The 24999-nt window shown below is 45.9% G+C and overlaps 1 protein-coding gene across 6 annotated transcripts; it reads left to right on the top strand.

Annotated features, from left to right (window-relative positions):
* Positions 1-5969: 5969 nt before the first annotated feature.
* Gpkow (G-patch domain and KOW motifs) lies at positions 5970-24999 on the top strand. 6 transcript variants are annotated; one of them, XM_074062926.1, is made up of 13 exons: positions 6010-6049; positions 6488-6581; positions 16013-16221; positions 17094-17245; positions 17345-17469; positions 20281-20390; positions 21485-21698; positions 22643-22775; positions 23470-23677; positions 23798-23921; positions 24008-24077; positions 24519-24604; positions 24701-24999. In XM_074062926.1, exons 3-13 carry the CDS (start codon positions 16046-16048, stop codon positions 24833-24835), a joined length of 1533 nt encoding a protein of 510 aa, XP_073919027.1. In that variant the 5' UTR covers positions 6010-6049; positions 6488-6581; positions 16013-16045; the 3' UTR covers positions 24836-24999. The 6 variants fall into 6 exon arrangements, with proteins under 6 accessions (XP_073919029.1, XP_073919027.1, XP_073919026.1 ...); XM_074062928.1 differs by lacking the exon at positions 6488-6581 and having other exon boundaries at positions 5970-6049; XM_074062925.1 differs by lacking the exon at positions 6010-6049 and having other exon boundaries at positions 6148-6581; positions 15645-16221.

Raw genomic sequence — 24999 nt, forward strand, 5'->3', positions numbered from 1 at the left:
TCTGCCCGCAGGCTTGCACTATCCCATGTCTCTTGAGCTCTCTTAAAGCCTAGGTGCTCAAACTTGCAAACAGCCACGCCTACAACCTGCATATGGATAACTCTTAAGGTCTTGGTCCTTAGACTTGCACTGTGCACTGTCCCGTGTTCTCTTTGGCTTTTCCTTAGCTTTAGCTTTCCTAAGACATATGTATGAAGTTCTTTCTCAGCTTTGCTTTCTGAAGCCTATGTTAAAGTTCTCAGTGCAGACTTTCTGGCAACCCCTCTTTAGCATTTTTCCTTTAACATTTTCCCTTCAACAATTCTTTTCCCTTCAGCAATTTTTCCCTTCAATAAGTCTTTCCCCTTCCAATAGCTTCCCACACCAAAAAGTCCAAAGTAAAGCCCCAAAAAGCAAAAGCCCCCCCTTCCTCCTTCAGGAGGTCTTTTATAGCAGCCAACAGGGGATGGGTGTGACATTGTAACAGGAGAAAACTGTGTTCCTGCTTCTCTGAACACAACTTAGGAGACACAGCTGTTCTGCCTTTCCCTGTTTCCTGGCTGGGGGAAGTTGTGCCTATCTTGGCCTACAGGTAAAAGCAATTACCTGTATCTCGCTTTGCTTGTGTCCGGTTCTCATAGGCTTTAAATCGCTCCCCACAAGGAGACAGGGAAATCATATTATTTTAATAAATATTTAAATAAAAGGCCAGACTCTGACATTGGAACAAGGAGAGCCAGAACAGCTAGCTCCCTCCCATCTTTTAGATGCTAAAGTTACAGGAACAGGGAGACAAAGAGGGGCTACCAGCTTCTGCTTTCCTCTTTGAGAAGTTAAAGAACTGCAAGGATCCTTGGATGGGTGGAAAATAATTATGTCTAGGAAAGGGAAATTCTAAAGCACACCTATTGTCATTGTCTCTGTGACTTGGGTGGGTTGTGGGTGTGATTGGGTATGATTTGGGAGGGTGACCCCTTCCTGTTTTGTCAGCCATCTTAGCCACCCAGACCCACTATCTTTGACCACATGCATTTCCCCCAGCAGAAATCAGGAGGGTCTCTGTTCAAAGCCGACCTGGGCAAATAATTCAAGAGACCCTTTATCGAAAGAAAAAAAAACCTTCACAAAAAAGGCTATGTGGTGGCTCAAGGTTCACAGTACTACATAAAAAAAAAACCTTCACAGAAAATTACTGGTGGAGTGACTCAAGTTGTAGATCCTGAGTTCAAACCCCAGTGCCACAAAAAAATTAAAAAATTTAGTAGAAAGGTTTGTTTTGAGCCAGGCACCAGTGGCTCACACCTATAATCCTAGCTATTTGGGAACTTGAGATCAGGAGGCTCAAGGTTCGAGGCCAACCCACATAAAAAGTTTGAGAGACCCCCCCACCCCCAATCTCCAAAATAAGCAGAGCAAAATAGATTCAAGGTATGGCTCAAGTGGTAGAGTGCCTGCTTTGCAAACATGAAGCCTTGAGTTCAAACTTCAGTACCACAAAATTAAAAAAAAGGTTTGCTTTGTTTGTTCTTGCTGTACTGGGATGGGAACTCCAGGCCTTGAGCTCGCTAAGCAGGTAATCTATCAAGTGAACCATTTCCCCCAGCCCTTAAATAGAAAGTTTTGGTTAGGGAGGAGGGAGATAAAGGAGAATGATGAAGTGGGTGAATTCAACTATGATATATTGTAAGAACTTTTGTAAATATAACAATGTACATCCAGCATAGCAACAATAATTTTAAAAACACATAAAAAGTGAAAAAAAAAGTTTGGGTTAAATTAACAAATTGGGTGGGACTGTGAACAGTATTTTTTTCTTTTATTCATATGTGCATACAATGTTTGAGTCATTTCTCCCCCCTTCCCCCACCCCCTCCCTCTCCCTCCCTACCCCCCCTCCTTACCAGGCCTGTGAACAGTATTGATTTAAATTCATGAAAGAAGAGCTGCTAAAAGGGGGTAATAGGTTCCTTTCTATTCGTGAATGCACAGAGCATTGGTTTAAACTCACAGGGATAAAATTGAGTTTGACTCTTCCCAATGTGATTGTAATTAATATTAATTAAAAATGAGGCCTGGGGTGATGGCTCATACCAATCTCAACCAATAAAAAGCTGGGTGTGGTGGCACTCTCTGTCATTCCAGCTATGCAGGAAGCATAAATAGGAGGGTCTCTGTCCAGTAATAAAAGCAAGAACTAGGGACAACTGGTCAGCTGCAGGTGCCAGGCAGGGACTAAGCACCTGCCTGGCAAAAAACAAGGTAAGAACCTAAGGTGTGGTGGTGAATGCCTGTAATCCCAGCACTCAAGAGGCTGAGGCAGGAGGATTTCTAAGCCAACCAGGGCTTCATACCAAGCCTCTGTCTCAAAAAAAAAAGGAAAGAAAAATTAATTAATTACAGATAAGCACCAGCACCACTTCATAATAGCTGGACTGGGACAATGAAGTGATTTGAAAAATCTATTCCTAATTTCCTTTGCAATCTTACCACACACACCTCATCACCCCACTTCCCAAAGGGGTACATCAAAGCTCCATACAATCCAGTGGCTGGGGTTCTGCCCTCTGTTTGCATTGCATCTGAACCCCTACTCTGCCAGTGGCCTCAGTGACATGGGTAGTACTCAGCCCCAGTCCTTTCCCCTGCCTCCAGAATTTGGTGTCAGCTTTCTCTGAACCCCCATCCAGAGTTCTGAGACCCCTGCCCCAGTAATTCATCCCTGAGGACATCACTGGTCCTCCCCATTCCCTCACAACCCTCCGAGCCTAAGTATTTTCAGTCTGGAAGCAGTTTCCCACCCCCAGACCCTCTAGTCTTCCATCTAGTTGGCAAGCTTCCTGACTATGGTGCATGAAGTCCTCTCTTCACTGTCTTCCTGTCCCCAGCCCTTGGACAATGGACCAGCCTATGAGACTCTCATCCATGGAGCTACAGTCTCAAGTGGACACACCCTGCTACCCATCCCAGATGGGAAGCTGCCCTCTCCATCTCCCAGACCCAGAGGTCATCCAAGACTGGCAGAGTAGTGCAGTGCCAATGTGTCCTCCTTCAGATAAGGTCAGGTCAAAGAAGGGGGGGTGTGAAGGGCTGAGAATGCAGCTCAGTGGTACAGCACTTGCTTAGCATGTGCAAGGCCATCAGTTCCATCCCCAGCACCATGATAAAACAAAAAAATTATTCTCTAGCCAGGCCCTGGTGTCTTAGCCTGTAATCCTAGACACACAGGAGGCAGAGATCAGGAGGATCATGGTTCAAAGCCAGCCTGGACAAATAGTTCACAAGACCATATCTCGATAAAACCCTTCACAAAAAAAGGACTGGTGGAGTGGCTCAAGGTGTAGGCCCTGAGTTCAAGCCCCAGTACCACAAAAAAAAAATCTTCTCTAGACTGAGCAGGATGGCTCATGGCTGCAATCTCAGCTACTTTGGGAGTTCAAATCCTGGTACTGCAAAAACAAACAGAAGTCTCTCACAAAGATGGAAGGGGCAGGGGATCAAAGGAGGAAGAAAAGCAGAGACCCCTTTCATCTCACAACACTTGGGCCTTGAAAGGGAGGTTGTTTAGCCAGCCAGCCTAGACATTGAGATACAATGTGTTCATGCCACATAGTGAAACTGTTCACTATGACTAAGTGAAACTAAGCTGCCTGAGACCAGCATTGTTGGCTGATTGTGGTGCCCCGGGCAGGTCTCTGAGCCTCTCAGACCCTCAGTTTCTTGTTCAGGGAGGTGGTCACAGGCTATCTCTCACTGCAACTCCATTCCTCCTTCCACTACAGTTGCACTGTACCCAAGTCCTCCTTCCTTGAGGCCTATGTTCCCAGACATGCCCTGGTGTGTCCCATCACACCCTAGTACCCTTAAAGCCTCCTTATATCAGGCCACCACCACTCTGCAGGGGAGCTGCCCTACTCACTTTTGAGTCCTCCAGCCCCCAGGATGCTTAGGACCCCAAAATTTTCTGTGGCACCTAAAACTCCAAATGTGGCCCCTCTGTAGCCCCAATTCCCAGGTAAAGACCATGGTAGTCAAATGCTCACTGAAAAGTTCTATTGGAATCTACAGAATTTTCTAATAAACTTGGGTTCTGGTTCTGATCCTTGGTTTTAGTTGTCAAAGCTCAGATTCAGACGGTGCCCTAACTTTTCTGGACCTCGACTTCTGTTTCCTATGCCTGGAATAACAGCATCCCCTGAGTGGAAAGAGGAGCACAGGCCAGTGTCCTCAGTCAGTGGGGACAACACGTGAAGTCAAATGAGGCCAAGCACTCCTACTGGCTCCCACAGCCAGGTCTCCTTTACCGCAGCCAGGTAGGTCACCCTGCAGGTAGAGGCACCTGGCAGGGGACTGGCTGGCCTCAGTGTCCAGACCTGGGCGGGCCTCCAGATTAATGGCCATGAGCTCCAACATGTCAAAGGTGGCCAAGCATCCACAGGGCCTACTACTGGCCATGTAGCTTCATGCAGGGGGAACCACAGAACAGGAACAGAGGAGGTACCCGGGTGGGGCAGGGAAGGAAATGTCCATCTTCTATTGCCCACGCCCTGCCTAACTGCTACTCATCTTTTTCATTCTATAGCTGGTGAATGGAACAGCTCTGGTGCCCAAGCAGCAGAAGCAGGGGCAGGGGTCCAGCGACCTTAGCTGGGCTCCAGACCTTCTACTCACACCCACATCTGAGCAGAGGAATGGTGCACCAGACAAGAGGGGGTAGGAAGAAAGTTCTCAGGAATGTGGGAAATGTGCAGGGAGAAGTCTGCCTGAGGTCATGCAGGACGCCTAGACACACAGGGTCTGTAGTGACTATGGTGGGGGAACTGGGAGCCTTGGACCCCTGTGGAAGGGGAATCTGAAAGCACTTAAGCCACGTGGGAATATGGAGCCTCTAAGGGAACTCCTGGGGTAGCAGGGGTGCTTACAATATCTGGATAAGGAACCAGGGGCTTTTAGGCCAGCAGGGGTGGGGTGGGGGGAGCGCAGGCCATGTTCTTTGGGATGTCTGGGAGAAGCAGGGTCCCGGAAGACGTAGTGGGAGAAGTTTGGTATCCAGAGTTATTAGAGGATAGTCGTGGAGTTCCAGAGAAATTTATCATGTATTCGAACTATATATGACTACTGGAGTCATATATACGTATACCTCCAGGGGCTATACGGGCAAGGCATACCTGCTGTGGTTGGGGGTTACAGAAAGAGACCATCGGTGATCTCTTATTTTCTCCTTCTTTTTTTTTCTTTCTTTCTTTTTTTTTTTTTTTTTTTTTTTGGTGCATGGCTTCAAACCCAGTGTCTCAGCCGTGCTAGGCAAGTGCCCTACCCAAGCACTCTACCACTGAGCTACACACCCAGCACTCTCCTGGTATCTTTTTTTTTGATGGTGGGGTTTGAACTCAGGGCCTCCTTCTTGCTGCTTAAGCCACCCTGCTCTTTTTGTGATGGGTATTTTCGTGATAGGGTCGCGCGAACTATTTGTCCGAGCTGGCTTCTAACCGCAATCCTAATCACTGTCTCCTGAGTAGCTAGGATTACAGGTGTGAGCTACCGGCGCCATTCTTCTCCTGGAATCTTTTTTATTTTATTTAATTTTATTTTTATTTTTATCGTTTTTACATGTACTTACATGTCTATACATTACTTGGGCCACCACCCCCCCTCATGGAATCTTGAGGGTCTTCTCTAGGTCTTCCGAACGTCGGAATCTTGGATGTTCACCAAAACTCACGGTTGGTGTTGCGTAATCTGTGGCCTTCACCTGCAGGCCCCAGGTCCCGTCAGCTCCTGGCACGGCTGGACGCGCGCCCCCTGGCGGCCAGAGCTGCGACCGACCTGTCAGCGCTGGTACGAAGGGCGGGCACCACCTTGCGCCTGCGCAAGGAGGGTAGGTGACGGGGCGGGGTTTCCAGGGGGCGGGATCTAAGAGGGACTGCGTTCTAAAGTGTCGGGGGGGCGGGGAATGGGATGTGATTCTGGAGGGCGGGGTTCAGAGGATGCTTTGAGGAGGGGGCCCTTGTGTTTTGCCAGCGTATTCCTTTAGGGTTATTGCGACAGGCGAGCGCCCGAAGATTCATTGAAGGTGCTGTGCTGGATGATTACTGGGACTTCAAGTGTTTTCTGAGGAGGTGGAACCTGGGGAGTGGTGGGGAGGGGTACTCGGCAAAGAGGCGGGTCTGGGATGCCAGTCCAGTGGTGCAAACTCCGAATGCATTGGGGGCGGAGCTTGAAGTGTGAGGAATGGGTTGAGGCTTTAGAGGTTCATTAGAGAGCGAGGCCTGCATGTTCAGGAGTCAAATCCTGTGATAGAAAGCTCCAGGGTGGGGGCTCCTGGTGTTATTAGAGGGGTGGGGCCTGCATGTTACTAGTGGCAGGTAGGAAGATCTGGAGGATTATTCAAATAGTTGGCCATGGCTGGCCCAGGATTATTTGTTAAGGAGGCGGAGCCTTGGCCTGGAGGAGTAGCTCAAGTGGTAGAGCGCCTGCTTAGCAAGTATGATATCCTGAATTCAAACTCCAGTGCCCCCACCAAGAAAAAAGAAAGAGGGAAAGAAGGCGGAGCCTTGAGGATTATCTGAGGGGAGTTGACAAGACCCGGATGTGAGTTCAAAGACGTGAGTAGAATGTTAATTAAGGGGGCGTGGCCTCGGTAGATTCTATGGAGAGTCTTCAACTGTTTTCTCAGTCTCTTTTGTTCCCCCTGTGGTCATCAAGCTGGACCACAAGGATGTCATGGATATTGGCCTATCCCACGACTCATTTGCCTCCTTTCCTGAGGTCCTAGCATGGTAAATACTAGTCAGGCAAGAAAACGTTGGCCACTTTTGGGGAGCTGTGAATACTCCATGGTGCTGTGGGCTGCCTTAATAAACCTTCGGATTAGGAAGGTGAGGAGGGTGGTGGAGGACAATGAGAGTGGAAGAAGGGCAGTGGACAGGGCCAGGCTGGAACTCCAGCACAACCCCTGAGTCAGTATCAAGAATCAGGTAAGGAAAGATGAGGGTGAATGACGGAGGTGAATCTAATCAAGGTCCATTGTGAGCACATACGGAAATGTTACAATGAAATCCCTCTGTACAGCTCATATATGCTCACAAAGAATGTTTTTAAAAAAGAATCTGGTAAGACTCCAAACTCTGGAGCCAGGCAACATGGGTTCCAGTGTCTGCTACTACCTGGAGACAAAATGAACTTTTGTAGGTCATTTACCCTCTTTGTTAAATGCTTAGCTACCCGAGTATAAAAATAATATATTTATATTTTAAGAGTCAGGACCCTCCAAAACTAGAATCAGAACTGTGTAGAATATATTTCCCTCTTTCTTCCTTCCGTCCTTCCTTCCTTCCTGTCTGCTGGGAATCAAGCCTAAGGCTTTGTAAGCACATGGCTCTCTACCACATGAACCACACCCCCTTCCATAAGCATTCATAAAAGTTTTCTTTGGTGTCTTTTAACAATGTCTTATAGTTTTAAGTGCATAATCCTTATGACTTCCTTGTTTAATTTATCCCTAAGTATTTTACTTATTTTTTTGGTACTGGGATTTGAACTCAGGGCCTACACCTTGAGCCACTCCACCAGCCCTTTTTTGTGATGTTTTTTTTCCGAGATAGTGTCTCCTGAACTATTTTCCCAGGTCTGGCTTTGAACTGTGATCCTCCTGATCTCTGCCTCCTGAGCAGCTAGAACTACAGGCACAAGCCACTGGCACCCAGCTTCTATTTTTTTGGCAGTACCTGAATCTGAACTAAGGGTGTCACCCTTACTAAACAGGTCCTCTACTGCTTGAGCCATGCCTCCAGGCCTTTTTGTTTTGGTTATTTTTTATATCCCTGCCCTGGATGGGATGACAATAATGCACCTATCTATTGGCTAAAATGGGAGTCTCACTAACTTTTTGCCAGTGCTGGCCTCAGCTCATGATCCTCCCAGTCTCATCCTCCCTAGGACTATAGGCGTGAACCACCTGCGCCCAGCCCTTAAGTATTTATTACTTACTTACTTACTTATTTTCCAGTGCTAGGGATCAAACCCAGGACTTTTCACATGCCAGGCAAGAACTCTACCACTTCAAGCCCAGAGTATTTTATTATTTTCTTTCTATTGTAGGTATAAATTGTCTTTCTTTTTTTTTCTTTTTGGTGGTACTGCGGTTTGAACTCAGGACTTCACTTGAACTACACCCTAGCCCAGAAACTCTTTCCTTAATTTTATTTTCAGATTGTGTATAGAAGGACACTTGATTTTTTTTTTCATTTTTCTTTTATTATTCATATGTGTATACAAGGCTTGGTTCATTTCTCCCCCCTGCCCCCACCCCCTCCCTTACCACCCACTCCGCCCCCTCCCTCTCCCCCCCCAATACCCAGCAGAAACTATTTTGCCCTTATTTCTAATTTTGTTGTAGAGAGAGTATAAGCAATAATAGGAAGGAACAAGGATTTTTGCTGGTTGAGATAAGGATAGCTATACAGGGCATTGACTCACATTGATTTCCTGTGCGTGGGTGTTACCTTCTAGGTTAATTCTTTTTGATCTAACCTTTTCTCTAGTACCTGTTCCCCTTTTCCTATTGGCCTCAGTTGCTTTAAGGTATCTGCTTTAGTTTCTCTGCGTTAAGGGCAACAAATGCTACCTAGTTTTTTAGGTGTCTTACCTATCCTCACCCCTCCCTTGTGTGCTCTCGCTTTTATCATGTGCTCATAGTCCAATCCCCTTGTTGTGTTTGCCCTTGATCTAATGTCCACATATGAGGGAGAACATACGATTTTTGGTTTTTTGAGCCAGGCTAACCTCACTCAGAATGATGTTCTCCAATTCCATCCATTTACCAGCGAATGATAACATTTCGTTCTTCTTCATGGCTGCATAAAATTCCATTGTGTATAGATAGCACATTTTCTTAATCCATTCGTCAGTGGTGGGGCATCTTGGCTGTTTCCATAACTTGGCTATTGTGAATAGTGCCGCAATAAACATGGATGTGCAGGTGCCTCTGGAGTAACAGTCTTTTGGGTATATCCCCGAGAGTGGTATTGCTGGATCAAATGGTAGATCGATGTCCAGCTTTTTAAGTAGCCTCCAAAATTTTTTCCAGAGTGGTTGTACTAGTCTACATTCCCACCAACAGTGTAAGAGGGTTCCTTTTTCCCCGCATCCTCGCCAACACCTGTTGGTGGTGTTGCTGATGATGGCTATTCTAACAGGGGTGAGGTGGAATCTTAGCGTGGTTTTAATTTGCATTTCCTTTATTGCTAGAGATGGTGAGCATTTTTTCATGTGTTTTTTGGCCATTTGAATTTCTTCTTTTGAGAAAGTTCTGTTTAGTTCACTTGCCCATTTCTTTATTGGTTCATTAGTTTTGGGAGAATATAATTTTTTAAGTTCCCTGTATATTCTGGTTATCAGTCCTTTGTCTGATGTATAGTTGGCAAATATTTTCTACCACTCTGTGGGTGTTCTCTTCAGTTTAGAGACCATTTCTTTTGATGAACAGAAGCTTTTTAGTTTTATGAGGTCCCATTTATCTATGCTATCTCTTAGTTGCTGTGCTGCTGGGGTTTCATTGAGAAAGTTCTTACCTATACCTACTAACTCCAGAGTATTTCCTACTCTTTCTTGTATCAACTTTAGAGTTTGTGGTCTGATATTAAGATCCTTGATCCATTTTGAGTTAATCTTGGTATAGGGTGATATACATGGATCTAGTTTCAGTTTTTTGCAGACTGCTAACCAGTTTTCCCAGCAGTTTTTGTTGAAGAGGCTGCTATTTCTCCATCGTATATTTTTAGCTCCTTTGTCAAAGATAAGTTGCTTATAGTTGTGTGGCTTCATATCTGGATCCTCTATTCTGTTCCACTGGTCTTAATGTCTTTTTTTGTGCCAGTACCATGCTGTTTTTATTGTTATTGCTTTGAATATAGTTTGAAGTCAGGTATTGTGATACCTCCTGCATTGTTTTTTTGACTGAGTATTGCCTTGGCTATTCGTGGCCTCTTGAGGACACTTGATTTTTGACTATTGATCTTCTATCCTGTAACCTTGCTGAATTTATTAGTCATAAGAGCTTTTCAGCCAGGTGACAGTGGCTCATGCCTATAATCCTAGCTACTTCGGAGGCTGAGATCAGGAGGATCATTGTTCCAGGCCAGCCATAGAAAAAGTTCACAAGACCCCCATCTCAACCAAATGCTGGGAGCATTGGCACACACCTGTCATCCTCACCTACTCCAGGGAAGCACAAATAGGATCCAGATCCAGGTTACCTTGGGCATGAAGGAAATAACCAACACATGGCTGGGTGCCAGTGGCTCACACCTGTAATCCTAGCAACTCAGGAGGCAGAGATCAGGAGGACCGTGGTTCAAAGCCAGCCCAGGCAAATAGTTTGAGTGACCCTAGCTTGAAAAAAACCCATCACAAAAAGGGCTGGTGTAGTGGCTCAAGGTGTAAGCCCTGAGTTCAAACCCCAGCACTGGAAAAAAAAAAAACAGCTGCGTGTGGAGAGCAGACAGGTGTTTCAAATAAGCTGTGGGTTTGAGTTTGGCACAGCCCCAAACTGCAGAAGGCAGCAAGCATAGTTGTGTCCAATAAATTGCACGCTTGGGTTGGCACAGCCTCAGCTGCAGAAGTGGGTAAGATGCAGTACAGCTGTTTTTTCCTTTAATATTTAAGTTCAGAGAGAAGCTGTCACAGGTTCCTCCTGTTTCCGAGGATCACAGTCACCCCCCGCCAGAACTGCCTCTCCACCTCGTGTTGCCACTGTATATAATAAATTCACTGGAGATGGAGGGTGCTGGTGTGTCTTCATCCGAGCACACAGCCTAACTGGCCCCAGCTTTATGCATGTTTGGTCTTCTGTCTGTCACTCCCAGTTAGGACAAACTTGTGCAGGATGTGAGAGCTGGGCACTGGTGGCTCACACCTGTAATCTGAGCTACTAAAGAGGCAGACATCAGAAGGATCATGGTTCAAAGCCAGCCCCAGGAAAATAGTTCAGGAGTCCCTATCTCAAAAACAGGGACAAAACTAGGCTGGTGGAGTGGCTCAAGTGGTAAAGCACTGCCTAGCAAGCATGAGGCCCTGAGTTCAAACCCAAGTACCACCAAAAAAGTCACAAATCATCAACACAAAAGGGCTGACAATCTGGCTTCTTAGGAAATGCAAGGCCCTGAATTCTACCCCCAAAATATATTCTAGATATTATCATCTGCCAATGCATGAAGAAATTTTTAAACCTTTTTTTGTTTCTGGTGCTAGGGATAAAGCTAAGCACACACTCTGTCACTGAGCTATACTTCAAGCTTACTTTTTTTTTTTTGAGACAGTGTCTCACTATGTATCCCAGGGTGTCCTTGAACTCTATCCTCCTGACAGCCTCTCAAAGTGCTGGGATTACAGGAGTATACCACCACACCACTTCCAGCTTTACCTATTTAATAGCAGTGTAACACAGATTTATTTGTAAGCATACAGATTGATGAATTGTCACAAATAATACATAAGACTTGCCTTATCAGTATTAACAACTATGTTAAGTTATAGATATATAACTAGGTAGATGATTAATTGATACATAGTGGGCTAGAAACATGGCTCCAGTGGTAGAACAGGAAGCCCTGACTCTAAACCACAGTACTATAAAAAAAAAAAGATACATAGATGCATAGTGTTGGGTAGGAGCCAGGACTATGGGGTAGACACTTAAATTGCCCCCAATGTTTTTTTTGCAGTACTAGAGTTTGAACTTGAGGCCTTGTGCTTGCTAGGCAGGCACTCTACCACTTGAGCCATTCTGCCAACTGTCTGCAATTTTTTATTGTTTTTCTGGAGATACACTGTGACATTTACACACCTGTAATCCTAGCTACACATGAGGCAAAGATGGGAGGATTTTGGTTCCAGGGCAGTCAGGACAAAAGTTGGCAAAACCTTATCTCAAAAAACAAGCCAGTGGGGGCATGGTTTAAGTGATGGAGTACCAGCTTAGCAAGCTTGAGGCCCTGACTTCAAACTGCTCTGACTACAGCTAAGCAGGAGTCAGAGATCAGTGGATCATCATTGTCTGAAACCAGCTAGAGCAAAAAGTGCAAGACCCTATCTGAAAAATAAAGGCAAAAGGGCTGAGGGTGTGGCTGAAGAGGTAGAACACTTGCTCAAACTCAAGGCTCTGAGTTCAACCTTCAGGACTACCAAAGGGAAAAAAAAGAACCAAAAGAAATATATTTACCAAATTTTCTACTTGACCAGTGGTAAGAGTCCAGAAAGATACCAAAAAACAATCAAGTAAGACCCCATTAGTAGTCTTTTTCATTCTTTTTTTTTTCCTCTGGTGGTGTTGGGAATCAAACATAGGCCTTATGGTCACTGAGCTACATTCCCAGCTGCTACTACACAATTAACAGTCTTTTTTTTTTTTTGCAGTACTGGGGTTTGAACTGAAGGCCTCACGCTTGCTAAGCAGGCACTTTGTCCCTTGAGCCACACCCTGCCCACTTTTAGTTTGTTTTTGGGATAGGGTCTCACTAATTTTGACCAGCATGTTCTGGAACAGTGATCCTCCTATCTCTGTCTCTGTCTCCTGAGTCATTGGGATTACAGGCAGGTACCACCATGCCTGGATAGGCTATTTATATCTCATATGTGTGGCTTATGTGATTATATCTATTGCTCCTTTTTAAGTGTGATATTGCTTGTCTTTTATAGTTATTAAACTCCAAGAGTGCTTTGCATTTTGATAATATTGGCTGTCTCTCTCTCTTTTTTTTTTTTTTTGGTAGGATTGAACTCGGCTTCATGCTAGAGTATTGACTGTGTATCTTTCATATACCTCATTTTTTCAACACGGTTTTCAGGTAGTACTCAGGATGGCACCCAGAGCCTTGTGCATGCTCTGGAAGGGCTCTACCACCCCCAGTCCCTAAAACACAAATTTTGACGTATCATGTAACCTTTTCATAACTCCCCCATGACCTCAGCAAAAAGTCCTAAGCCCTTAATTCTCTGCTGTGCCTGACCTAGTCCCTACACATCACCCAGTTTCACTTCCTGCCATCCTTTAGAATGTATTTTCAATCTTCAGCCCCTCCTGGAAAGAGTACTGGGCACAATTAATCTGCCTTGTGCTTACTCAGCCAGTCCTCCCCACAGCCATTGGTGCATCTACAGTGTTAAGCACACTTGTACTCCCTGAGTTTCCTAAGAGCACCTTGGGAGCAAGGCCTGGAATAGAGTAGGCACTCAAGAAAACTTCATTGAATGAACAAACCAACAAAAGGAGCCCAACATGGTTCTACACACCTGTAATCCCAGTAGGAGACTGAGGCAGGAAAATTAGAGTTCCAGGCCAGCCTGGGCTGAGACGGGATTCGCTCAGGGACCTCCGGCCTGAGTCTGTGTGAGCCTGTGTTGTGTACATTGCCTCAGGTGCTGCCCTGGAAATGGGTATCATATCAGCCATGGACAGTATGCTTGAGAGGGAACAGTGCCAGTGGAGAAATACCATTAGGAATGACATATCAGCCCAGTATGGTGGTGTCACCTGTAATCCCTGAGACTCAGGAGATTGAGGTGGATCACTTGAGCCTGAGGGTTGGGGCAACCTGGGCTACATAATGAAACCCTGTCTCTTAAAGAAAAATAAAAGATAGAAAGGTGTAGTAGCACATTTCTATAATGCCAGCTACTTAGGAAGCTGGGGCAGAAGGATCACGAGTTCCAGGCCAACCTAGGCTACCTCATGAGAGCCTGTCTCAAAAATAACAACAAACAGTGCTGGAGAATGGCTCAAGTGATAGAGCACAAGGCTCTGAGCTCTAACTCCAGTACCGCAAAAAAAAAAAAGGGAAAAAAAGCTAAATAATTAACTAAATAAATCTTTTTTTCTTAGTGGTACTGGCTATTGAACTCAGGGCCTTGCCTCATGCTTGTTAGTTAAGTGTTTTACCACTTGAGCCACGCCCACATTCCGTAAATAAATATTAATAAAAAGTAATATAACATACCAACATCATACTACCCTTGATATGACCTGATTAGAAAGACATATCATCTGTGACACTCCTGCCAAAAGCTCACATTAGTCTTATTATGAGAAATCATCAGACCAACTCATATTGAGGAAAGTCCTGCAAAATGACTGAACTGTTACTTTTTGAAAGTTTTAAAGAACTTGAAAGACCAAGGCTAAAGACCTGTCAGACTGGAGAAGACAAAGGAAGCACACAAGTATGTTGCAATATGTGAGATCCCAGATGGATCCTGGAAGAGGAAGTAGTCAATAGTTTCTTTAATAGTATTGCACTAATGTTGATTTCCTGATTTTGACAATCATACTACTGTTACAGACAGTGTTTAAGGGACTCTGGTTAAGGAATACATAGGACTACTCCATAGTACTTTAGGGACATTTCTTTAAGTCTAAAATAATTTCTAAATGAAAATTTAAACAATTGTGTTGTATATTGAAGACCAGTGCCTTCTCAATTGAGGTTCTAGGGCCATGAGAAGCACAGACAGGAGACTGGATAAACAATGAGCTTCTGTTTCTAAGACCATTCTCTGAATCATCCTACTATTCTCCTTTTTGAAACACTGTGACTTTGTCACCATTTTATTTTATTTTATTTTATTTTTTGGTAATACTGGGGATTGAACTCAGAGCCCCATGCTTAAATACTCCCACCACTTTATACATGCCCCATTCCTAAAAAAACTTTGAGGTTGGCTGGGGATATAGTTAATTGGTAGAGCACTTGACTAACATGCAGAAGACTCTGAATTTAATCCCCAGCACTTCAAATTCTTTTTTTTTTTTTTGGCAGTAATGGGGTTTGAACTCAGGGCCTTACGCTTGCTAGGCAGTGTGCGCTCTACCACCTGAGCCACTCCACCAGCCCTTTTTTTTTGAGATAGAGTCTCTAACTATTTGCCTTGGCTGGTTTTGAGTCATGATTCTCCTGACCTCTGTCTCCTGAATAGCTAGGATTACAGGCGTGAGCTGTGGGCGCTCAGCAGCACTTGAAATTCTTAAGGTCCTACATAAGAGGGTTCTGCCTCATTAATCTTTGAAATATCAGGACCTGATTCTCACAGTCTTTTTTTTTAATATAAGCTTCAAAGTGGCTCTCATAATCTTTACTGTTGCTATATATTTTTTAATACCTGTTTAAATGTGAGGAAAGAGAGAGACAGAGAGTCAGCATGGTGATACCCAGCTATAATCTCAGCACCCAGTTGTCAGAGGCATTAGAAGTGAGGAGTTCAAGATCAGACCATGCCAGACTAGACTATGTTCCAGGCCAACTTGGGCTATCTAGTAAGATAGTGTCTCAAAAAACAAGAGAGGGAGAGAGAGAGATGACTGTTCTGGGCTGGAGATATAGTTCAGAACTATATCTTGAGATATAGTTCAAGAACACTTGCCTAGCATGAGAGGCCCGGGGTTGATCCTCAGCACCACAAAAAATGGACTATGAGACTCTACAAAAAGGACTATTGTATTAGTATTTGAATTCACTGCTTTGTTGAGTATCAAATTATTATTGTAGACACTAGCGCTCACTGATCTCTATTTTTTGGCGGTGCTGGAGTTTGAACTCAGGGCCTTGAGCACATTAGAGGCAGCGCTCAGAGCTCCACTACTGAGCTACATCCCCAATCTTTTTTTTTTTTTTTAGGTACCAAGGATCAAATCAGGACCTCACGCCTGATTTTTTTTATATTAATTTACCTGTACTTCCTACATAAGTAAGACACAAAAAAGTGCACACCGTAGGTGTTCAGTAAATACTTATCAAACACTTACATGAAGCAATGAACACCTGGAAAGAATGAATAGCTCTTCCACAATTGGACAATGTTCATGAACTACATTTCCCGGTGTGCTTCGCGCGGCGCATTCCTAGGAAGTTTAAAAGAGCAGCTATTGTTTCCCACGGTCCCGTGTCGGCCTTCGCCTGACGATGCTACAGTGTATTATGGGAAAAGTAGTTCTTATGCTCCTCGCCTGCCCCCTAGCTTATTGGGCCTAAACTAAACTTCCCAGGAAGCAGCGCGCCAATCTGGGAACCGGGGCAAGATGGCGGGTACCGAAGATGGTGTTTTGCAGCCGGCTGCAGGTTCAACTGCCCCAATTTCATTCGGCTTCACTCGCACGTCTGTCCGGAGGCGGCTGCCTGACTGCGGAGAAAGCGCCGGACTGGCCCCAGAGGAGAAAGATTTCTTGAAGACCGTGGAAGGGAGGCAGTTACAGAGGTGAATCGCTGGGTTTTTCAGCCCTTGTAAATCGGTGCGGTGGGAGGACGGAATCTGAGTTACTTTGTCCTGAAGAATGTAATCTGAAAAGCCTGAAACATAGCTTGAGAAAATTTATGGAGGCGAGACAGCGGGAGTTTGTAGGGGAAGTGGGGAAGTTTGGTCTGGTAGCCGTGGGGCTTAAGACGAGAATATATTCTTGAGCCAGAGAGTCTTTAGGACTTGAGGACACTACGATTATGTGCGTTCTGAGAAAGGGAAAGGAGAGGAGAATGACAGGACCCCTGGTATCTCAACTGAAATGATGGATCTTCTCTTATACGGAGAAAGGGATGGAACAGCAGATTCAGGCTGAAGGAGGACGTCATCAGCTTAATTAGGGAAGGAGAATATGAAGGGCCTGATGAAGAGAATCAGCCGTCTAGAAGGCAATCGAGTCTGGAGTTGGAGGAGAGGGATTAAAGTCTGGATTAAAGATGGTGATCTGTCGGTTATTGTGGATGAGGGCCTAGGAACGAATGATTCCTGGAAGACACTGACATTTACGAGTTGGAAGGAGTACTGGGGCGTGGTCCAAGTGGTAGAGCACTTGCCTAGCAAGCATGAGGCCCTAAGTTCAAACGTCAGTGCCACCGAGAGAGAGACAGAGGAGAGAGAGAGAGAGTGTGAGAGTGTGTGTGTTAGTTGTAGGGAACTGTGGGATAATCAAAGGAATGCACCATCAGAGTCATAACAGGACAGCCAGGCAGCAGAAGGTAGAGCATGGCCTATGAAGCGGGGAGTGAGTTTAGCTCTTGTGTTATCTGTGAATGTGGCTCCAAACCCACTAACTCTGCTACTCTCCCAACTTCACTCCTCTGTGTTCATATCAGTGTGAAGCCTACAGAAGCCCCCAAGGAACTAGTCATCCCATTAATCCAGAATGGTTATCGCAGACAACCACTGACCCAGATCCCTGGGCCATCCACTGATACTGAGGCCTTGGATGGTGTACTGTCCCAGGCTGTGAAAGAGCTCATTGAGGGTGAGTGCCTACCCCTTAGCCCTGCTCCAGTGAAGGAAGAAGGGGAAGAAGGTGCAAGCATAGGGTGTGACCTCATTGCTTCCTCCCGTTCTTCCTTAGAATCCAAGAAGTCTCTGGAAGACAGAGAGAATGCAGGTATTGACCCCAAACTCACCATCCCCGTGATCCAGAAAGGATGCATTCCCAATGAGGATGAGGCAGACAGCGAACCCCAGACTGAGACAGTGAGCTTTCCCCTTGCCCCTCTCCTGCCCCAGTACCTCTGTCCTGGCTGCCTGGCTTGCCTCCCTGCACAGAGCAGGAAAAGTCTGTGTGTGTCTAAGAGGCTTGCTGCCTATCCTTTCCTCCTTCCATCCTTTTTCAGAAGCATTAATGAATAGATCTCAGGGTGTGGAAAAGGTACATGAATTCTGGGATTATCTGAATGAGATGGAGAACAGAGGGAATAGAAATGGTAACGACCATAAGGGTACACACTGCCTGGAGTGACTTTTGTTTGTTTTCTTTTTCTTTTCATGCAGTGGGTGAGGAGCAATGTGGAGATCAATGTAGCTGGCTAGAATGAGTGAGGGGGTGGAACAGTCAATGACACAGAGGAGGCTGGACTAAGCAGGGCCTTTTGGCCACAGGGAGGGCTTTGGCTTTTACTCTGAGTGAAATGAAAGCCATAGGCATGCCCTCAGAAGAGAAGGGTTATAACCTACAGTTTGACAGGATCCCTCTCATCTGGCTGCTGTAAGCAAAACAGACTAGTAAGTGAAGGTGGGGAAGCGAGGGGACCAGTAGTCCAAGCTAGAGGTAATGAGGACTCAGAGCAGAGTGGTAGGAGTTGAGGCCTAGAAGGATAGATCAGGTTTCATGAGAGAGGGAAAAGTAGCACAGCTCAAGCAATGGCACAGTGGCAGGAAATCAGTGTGGTATATGGGTCAGTGGGTCAGTGAGGCAACTTTTGGTGTGTCTAGAGCAAATGTAAAGGTTTGAATGAGTGACAGTGGGAGGTGACAACAGGAGATATGAGAAGTATGCCCATGGAAATAACCAGTCTGTGTTTTGTACCCATGGACCCAACTTCACCTCGTCATTCATAAATTTTTTGTAATGCTTCTTTAGGATCTAGTTTTCCTACAGCCTCAGACCAACCTTTCTTTCAACTGAACTAGACTCAGAAGTCTTCAGATGTGCTCTGTTTTCCTTCATCTTCAGGAAAAAAAAAAAGAACTTTTCTTTCTCTCTAAGAAAAGAATTTCTCTCTCTCTCTCTCTCTCTCTCTCTCTCTCTCTCTCTCTCTCTCTCTCTCTCCTTTCTCTCTTTTCTACTTCATTTTTTTTTTTGGTGGTGCGGGAGATGGGAACCAAGGCACCCCCAGCCCTCACTTCACTCTTTTTATTTTTTCTTTGGCAATACTGGGATTTAAACCCAGGGCCTACACCTTAAGCCACTCCACCAGCCCTTTTTTTGTGATGAGTTTTTTCAAGCTAGAATCTCGTGAACTATTTGCCTGGACTGGCTTCGAACTACAATCCTCCTGATCTCTGCCTTCTGAGTAGCTGGGATTACAGGGGTGAGCCAAAGTGAGCCAGCACCCGGCTCACTTTACTCTTTCTCCTCTTCCAGCTTTGACCTCATTTTTCTAATTTCCCTTCTAGAAGACTCCTTCTGCAGCCTTCTGCATCTCAGTTGATCACAGCTCCATCCACTCTTCTCTCACTCAGTTTAAAAACCTTGGAACCATCTCTGACTCCCCTCCTTCTTTCATATCCCATGTAAGGTCTGTCAACTCAACCCTATCATCTCCTTTTTTAAAGTGCATCCAGAAAAAGAAAATAAAAAAAAATAAAGTTCATCCAGAATCTAAAGGCTTCTCACTATCACCACTTCCAGCATGCTGGTTTGAGGCATCAGTATCACTCATCCGGACTATTGCAGTAATTTTCTTATGGGTTCCTCTTGTGTCTCCCACCTGACTCAAGCAAGGCCTTCTGGCTTCTGTGGAGCTCTCATTAATCTCTTTCTGCCCCTTCTTTGCCTCAACATGTCTGTTTCAGTCATGTTGACTTTCATAATACTCACCACACATACCAAGTCTTGTCCTGCCTCAGGGTCTTTGCTCTTACAATACTCTGTGCTTGGAACATTCTTCCTTCTCATATCCTCATGGTTCCTTCTGTCATTTCCTCTGTCACCTCAGGGGCAATCCCTCCCCATCCCTCTGCATTCCCTTAACCTGCTGTTTTTGAGGTGGGGTCTCACTGTGTTCCCCACACTAGTCTCAAATTCTTGGGCTCAAGCAATCCTCCTGCCTAAGCTTCCCAAGTAGGTGGGAATACAGATGGTGCCATTGTGTCTAGCACTTCTTTCTTTTTCTTCGTATAACTTATTACTGCCTGATGTACCATATTTTCTAAATTTTGGTGGGGGGTGATACTGGGTTTTTTGTTCCTGTTTTATTTTTTGGTGGTACTAGGGTTGAACTCAGGGCCTTCACGTGTGCTAGGTAGGTGCTCTACCACTTGAGCCACACCCCCAGCCCCCTGAATTTTTTTTTTTTTGTACTGGGGCTTGAACTCATGGCCTTCACCTTGAGCCACTCCAGCAGCCCCATTTTTGTGAAGGATTTTTCGAAACAGGGTCTCTTGGAACCGTTTGCTCGGGTTGGCTTTGAATTGCGATCCTCCTGATTTCTGCCTCCTGAGTAGCTAGGATTATAGGCATGAGCCACCAATGCCCAGCTCTGAATTGTGTGCGTGTGTGTGTGTGTGTGTGTATGTGTGTGTTTTAATAACTAGAACATAAGCCTCCAAGAGAGCAGGGATTGTCTGTAAAATTGTTCACTGCTTTATCCTCAGCATCTAGAACACTACTTGTAAAAATGTATTGAAGGGCTGAATGTCGGGGGATAAGGTCAGGGATGGTAAGAGGAGATTGAATTCCCCCATGAGCTGACTGGTCAAGGGCCAGAAGCATAGAAGGTCACCCCACTGAGGACAGCAAATACACTGCAAAGCCTGACCACCTTCTCCTACCTGAACCCGTAGGTGCCAGAAGAGGCTGACTATGAGGCAGTCCCCGTGGAGGCCTATGGGCTGGCCATGCTGCGGGGCATGGGCTGGAAACCTGGCCAGGGTATTGGCCGCACTTTCAATCAGTGAGTTCCGGGGGAGGGGGAGGGTTGGACAGATGGGTGTGAACAAGATTCCCATGGTTCCCACCAACCCAAAACCATCCAGGCAGGGAGGGAAGACAGGTTATCCCTCACCAGTTCAGTTGCTCTTCCACCACCATTTCAAACTTCCAGGGCTGGGGACGTGGCCCAATTGTAAAGGGACTGACTTCCATGTGAAAATCCCCAGGTCCCTTCCTTCCCTGGTACCAAAAAAGAAAATAAAAGATTAAAACTACAATTTACCTCTGAAAGTTCATAAGAGGATCCATTTTATGTAAAGTCTGCCTCTCTGGGATCGGTTTCCTCATCTGAAAAATGGGGGGTAAGACATTGTGTCAGCATAGGAAAAAATTGGGGGTAGCAGTACTGGCTTCACAAGTTTGTTGCTTAAGTTAAATGAAATTTTTCTCATGAAGCACGCATAGTGGGCCCGTAAGCAGTCCCAGTAAGCAGGGACTAAACATGTGCTATTATTACAGACTTAAAATCCCTTCTTTGGGCTGGAGCTGAAGCTCAGTGGTACAGTATTTGCCTAGCACCATGCCCAGGACCCTGGGTTCCATCCCCAGTTCCACAAAAAAAAAATCCCTTTGCAGTTGCAAACTCCAAAAAAATTCTGAAAATCAAATATTTTTTCATAAGCCATTTGGCAGCCAGATGTGACCATAGTTGGTATTGAGCATTCTACACTCTATTTTCCATTCTTAGTGTGCATCTTCATATGATCCCCTCTGTAGAAATATTAGTGTATTTGGTTACAGTGAACTAACTTAGACACCACTATAAATATGATGTAAGAGCAAGCATGTTAATTAGGTTGAACCAAAATGAAATTGCCATTTTGGGGTTTGGGGTTTAGCTCAGTGGTAGAGAACGTACTTAACGTATGAAGCCCTGGGTTTGATTCCTAGCACCACAAAACAAAAAGAAATTCCCATTTTTATAAGTCAAAACAGTGCTAATTCAAGATTGGAGAGGACATTCTTGAAAATACCAATGGGGTTTTGGACAGTGAGGAGAGAACTGAGACACTAAAGACTGTTGAATCCTCCATTTGCATCTGTTCCTCTCTGCAGAGTAGTGAAGCCCCGCATCAACTCACTGAGGCCCAAGGGGTTAGGACTAGGCGCCAACCTGACTGAGGCCCAGGCACTGGCCTCCACTGGCTCTTACCACCTGCCAAAGCCAGATGGGGAGCAAGACAAGGATAAGGAAGACCTTCCTCAAGGACTGATGCCTGGAAGAGCTGTGCTGGTCCATTCTGGCCCTCACCGTGGCCTCTACGGGAAGGTAAGGAATTAAGATATCCCTGGAGCCCAAGACAGGTGGCAAGGAAGATGTTTATTACCTGTAAGTTAACATAGTTCCAAAATTTAAATGCTTGAGTTACAAAAAGAATGTGGAAATGTTAAAGTATGTGTAATTATGCAAACATTTTAAAGCTGTTTTCTTTACTGCTGGGTTTTTTTAGTTCTTTTTTTTTTTTTTTTTTTGCAGTATTGGGGTTTGAACTCAGGGCCTCACACTTACTAGGCAAGTGCAGTACCACTTAGCCACTCCAACAGCCCTTTGATGTGTTGAGTATTTTCGGGATAGGGTCTCATGCACTGTTTGCCTGGGCTGGCTTTGAACCGCGATCCTCCTGATCTCTGCCTCCTGAGTAGCTAAGATTACAGACCTCAGGCTTAAATTCTTTTAAGTATTTTATTTTTAATTTTTTAAACATTTTTGACTGGAGGTGTGGCTGAAGTGGTAAAAGCTTCTGCTTTGCAAGTGCAAAGTCCTGAGTTCAAACCCCAGTCCCACCAAAAAAAATTTTTTTTTTTTTTTTGCGTTTTAAGAAAAGTGAAAAAGTCCTTCTGGCCCAACCCAGTGCCCTCATTAGGTGACCAAGGACCACTTACTAGGCCTTTCCGAGCCTCTGTTCCCAGCCAGAAGGGAGATAATGCCATATGCCACTAGGTCTATGAGGATTAAATGCTAGAAGGATGTCTGAGCCCCACAATCTACTGAGGGAGACACAGGAGCCAGGCCCGGTCCCACTTCTCATTGGTCACAGTTTAGTAGAGGAAGCACAGGAACCAGACCTGGTTCTAGCCTTCAAGGATCACAGCCTGGTAGACGAAACAAACAGGGGTAAAGCCTGTTGGAGGGAAGGGGTGGATAGCTTGGCTTAGAAATGTGGGTGAAGTCCACTCAATCCTTGTCTACCTCCATTCCACCCCCCATTTTAGGTAGAAGGCCTTGATCCTGACAACGTAAGGGCCATGGTTCGTCTGGCAGTGGGCAGCCGCATGGTGACCGTTAGTGAGTACTGCCTTCAGCCTGTCTCCCAGAAGGAATTTGACAAAAATGCCTTGCATGCTGGTGAGTGAGCCTCTGAAGTAGCTAGGGGGAGTTGGGGAAGCACCTGTCTCCTGAGGTGGGTTTTCTATCTGCAGCGAGGAAGGGCAGTATGTGACTTCCAGTCAGAGGTTAGCAGTTGAGAAGGGACATGAGTAATTTATTCATTTTTGTTTGTTTGTGTTGGGGATGGAACCCAGGGACTCACAAAAGCTAAGTGGGCTCTCTACTACTGAGCCACACTCACAGCCCAGTTTATTCAGTTTGATTGAAAAAAGATTGTGACCCTGGGTCTTTAGCCTCTCTCTAAGCAGGTTGAAACAGATGTGGAAATCTGTTCCTATCCTCAGGAGGTCCTTGTCTATTTGGGTTGGTGGCCCTCAGTTTTGCTAAGGAGTGAGACCCACTAAGATGTGACCAAGGAGGAGGCAAGCAAAGCAGCCCAGCGTGGTGGCAGGAGGGACAATTTGACAGGTGGTTGCAGACAACTCTGCTGTCTGTGGCTCACTAGGTGGCTGCCTCTAGTGAGCCCTCAGTGAGCCTTCAGAATGATGAAGAGGAAGGGGAGAGGCGTTCTCATAGCCTTGGCAAAAGCAGCATGGGGAGCAGGAGCACTTTGTCAGGAGGGAGATGGCCCTAGGTGATATGTGGTCTTGGGAGGACAGAGCGGTAAGACACTTGAGGATCTTTCCTGGATCTCCCAACACCCCTTGAACAGGCCAAGTGAACAAAACATCCTCAGGGCAAGCAAATGGAACACCATCATCATCGAAGGCCCTCCAGAAGCAAGACTTCCATGGGCGGCAGGAGAACTCGGAGAGGAAGCGGAAACACCCTCCAGACCGGTGGGACCCCGGGCATGGGGCTAGAGGAAGAAGGCAGGGTGTTGGGAGGCTCAAGCAGTCAGGGAAGGCTTCCAGGGCAAGGTAGGCATGTAGAAGGAACTAGGAGCAGCAATATGGGTGGGTTTCATAGTAAAGGTTGGAAGGGCGGGTGGAACGTAAGTGTGATAAAGAGCTAAGCCTGGTACCGGACCTCTTTCACAGACAGGATGGGCCTGCGGCCAAGAGTGAAAAAGCAGCCTCCAGGAGTCATCACTGGTTGCACAGGGACCTGCGCGTCCGGTTTGTAGACAAGCTCCACAAGGGTGGCCAGTACTACAACACCAAGGTATGAACCCCACAGTCTGAGTCCCCTTCCTCACTCAGGGCCTGCCTCCTATTAACATCTCACATTCTCCTTATCCATCTCCCCAGATGACAATTGAAGATGTTCTGAGCCCAGATACCTGTGTGTGTCGGACAGATGAAGGCCGAATCCTGGAAGGTAAATCTAAGCCATGGCAGCTGGGGATTTCCCATCTTAAAGGCCAAGAGCCAGGACCAGGCACAGAACATGATATGCTTTCTTGAGAGAAGTTATCTGAGCCCCACTCTCCCCATCTGTAAGTTAACATGGAAATAACTGTCTTCCTCTGAAGACTGATACCTTTACAGGGCTGTTCTGAGCTCGCAGTGCAGGGCAGGACCCACAATAAAGGGTGTCTGTTTCTACAGCTGCTGTGTGTAAATACTCTCTTTCTTACAGCTATTTCTATGAAATAGAAATATTTCCTAGCTTCCCTCAGCTCGGCAGTGGCTATAGTTGGACTCTACCTGCCAACAGGGTATAGAGTTGCTCTAGGGAATATGGAAAAGGCCCTTCTGACATGACCTGGCTGGGCTGGCCCTTGCTCTGGGCCTCATTTCCCCTCTTTCTTATCTGCAGGCCTAAAGGAAGATATGCTGGAGACTCTGGTTCCCAAAGTAGAGGGCAAACGTGTGATGGTGGTGCTGGGACCGCAGTCTGGAAGGGTGCGTCTCGGACCCAGAAATGGGGGGTTGGGGTCATCCAAGGGATGTCCCAGGGTCTAGGCTGGCCTTGATGACTTCATCCCACCTCTCCTCTAGGTGGGACATCTGCTGGGCCGGGACAGAACACGGAGCCGAGCTTTGGTGCAGCTGCATAGAGAGAGTCAGGTGGTGGAGCTTCATTATGATTCCATCTGCCAGTACATGGGCCCCAGCGACTCAGATGAAGACTGAGTGGGGCCACACCTGTCACCAGGTTCCACCAGTCCTGCACAGTTCAAAACAGCTTCCTTCGTGACCATGAGAGGAAAACTGTACCATCCTCCCTGTGGTCCAGGGACAAGGGTACAAGGATGGACTACAAAGGAGACTAGAAATAAATTCAGTATTTCCCAGAA

This window comes from Castor canadensis, chromosome X (genome assembly GCF_047511655.1).
Source record: "Castor canadensis chromosome X, mCasCan1.hap1v2, whole genome shotgun sequence".
Taxonomy (NCBI): Eukaryota; Metazoa; Chordata; class Mammalia; order Rodentia; family Castoridae; genus Castor; species Castor canadensis.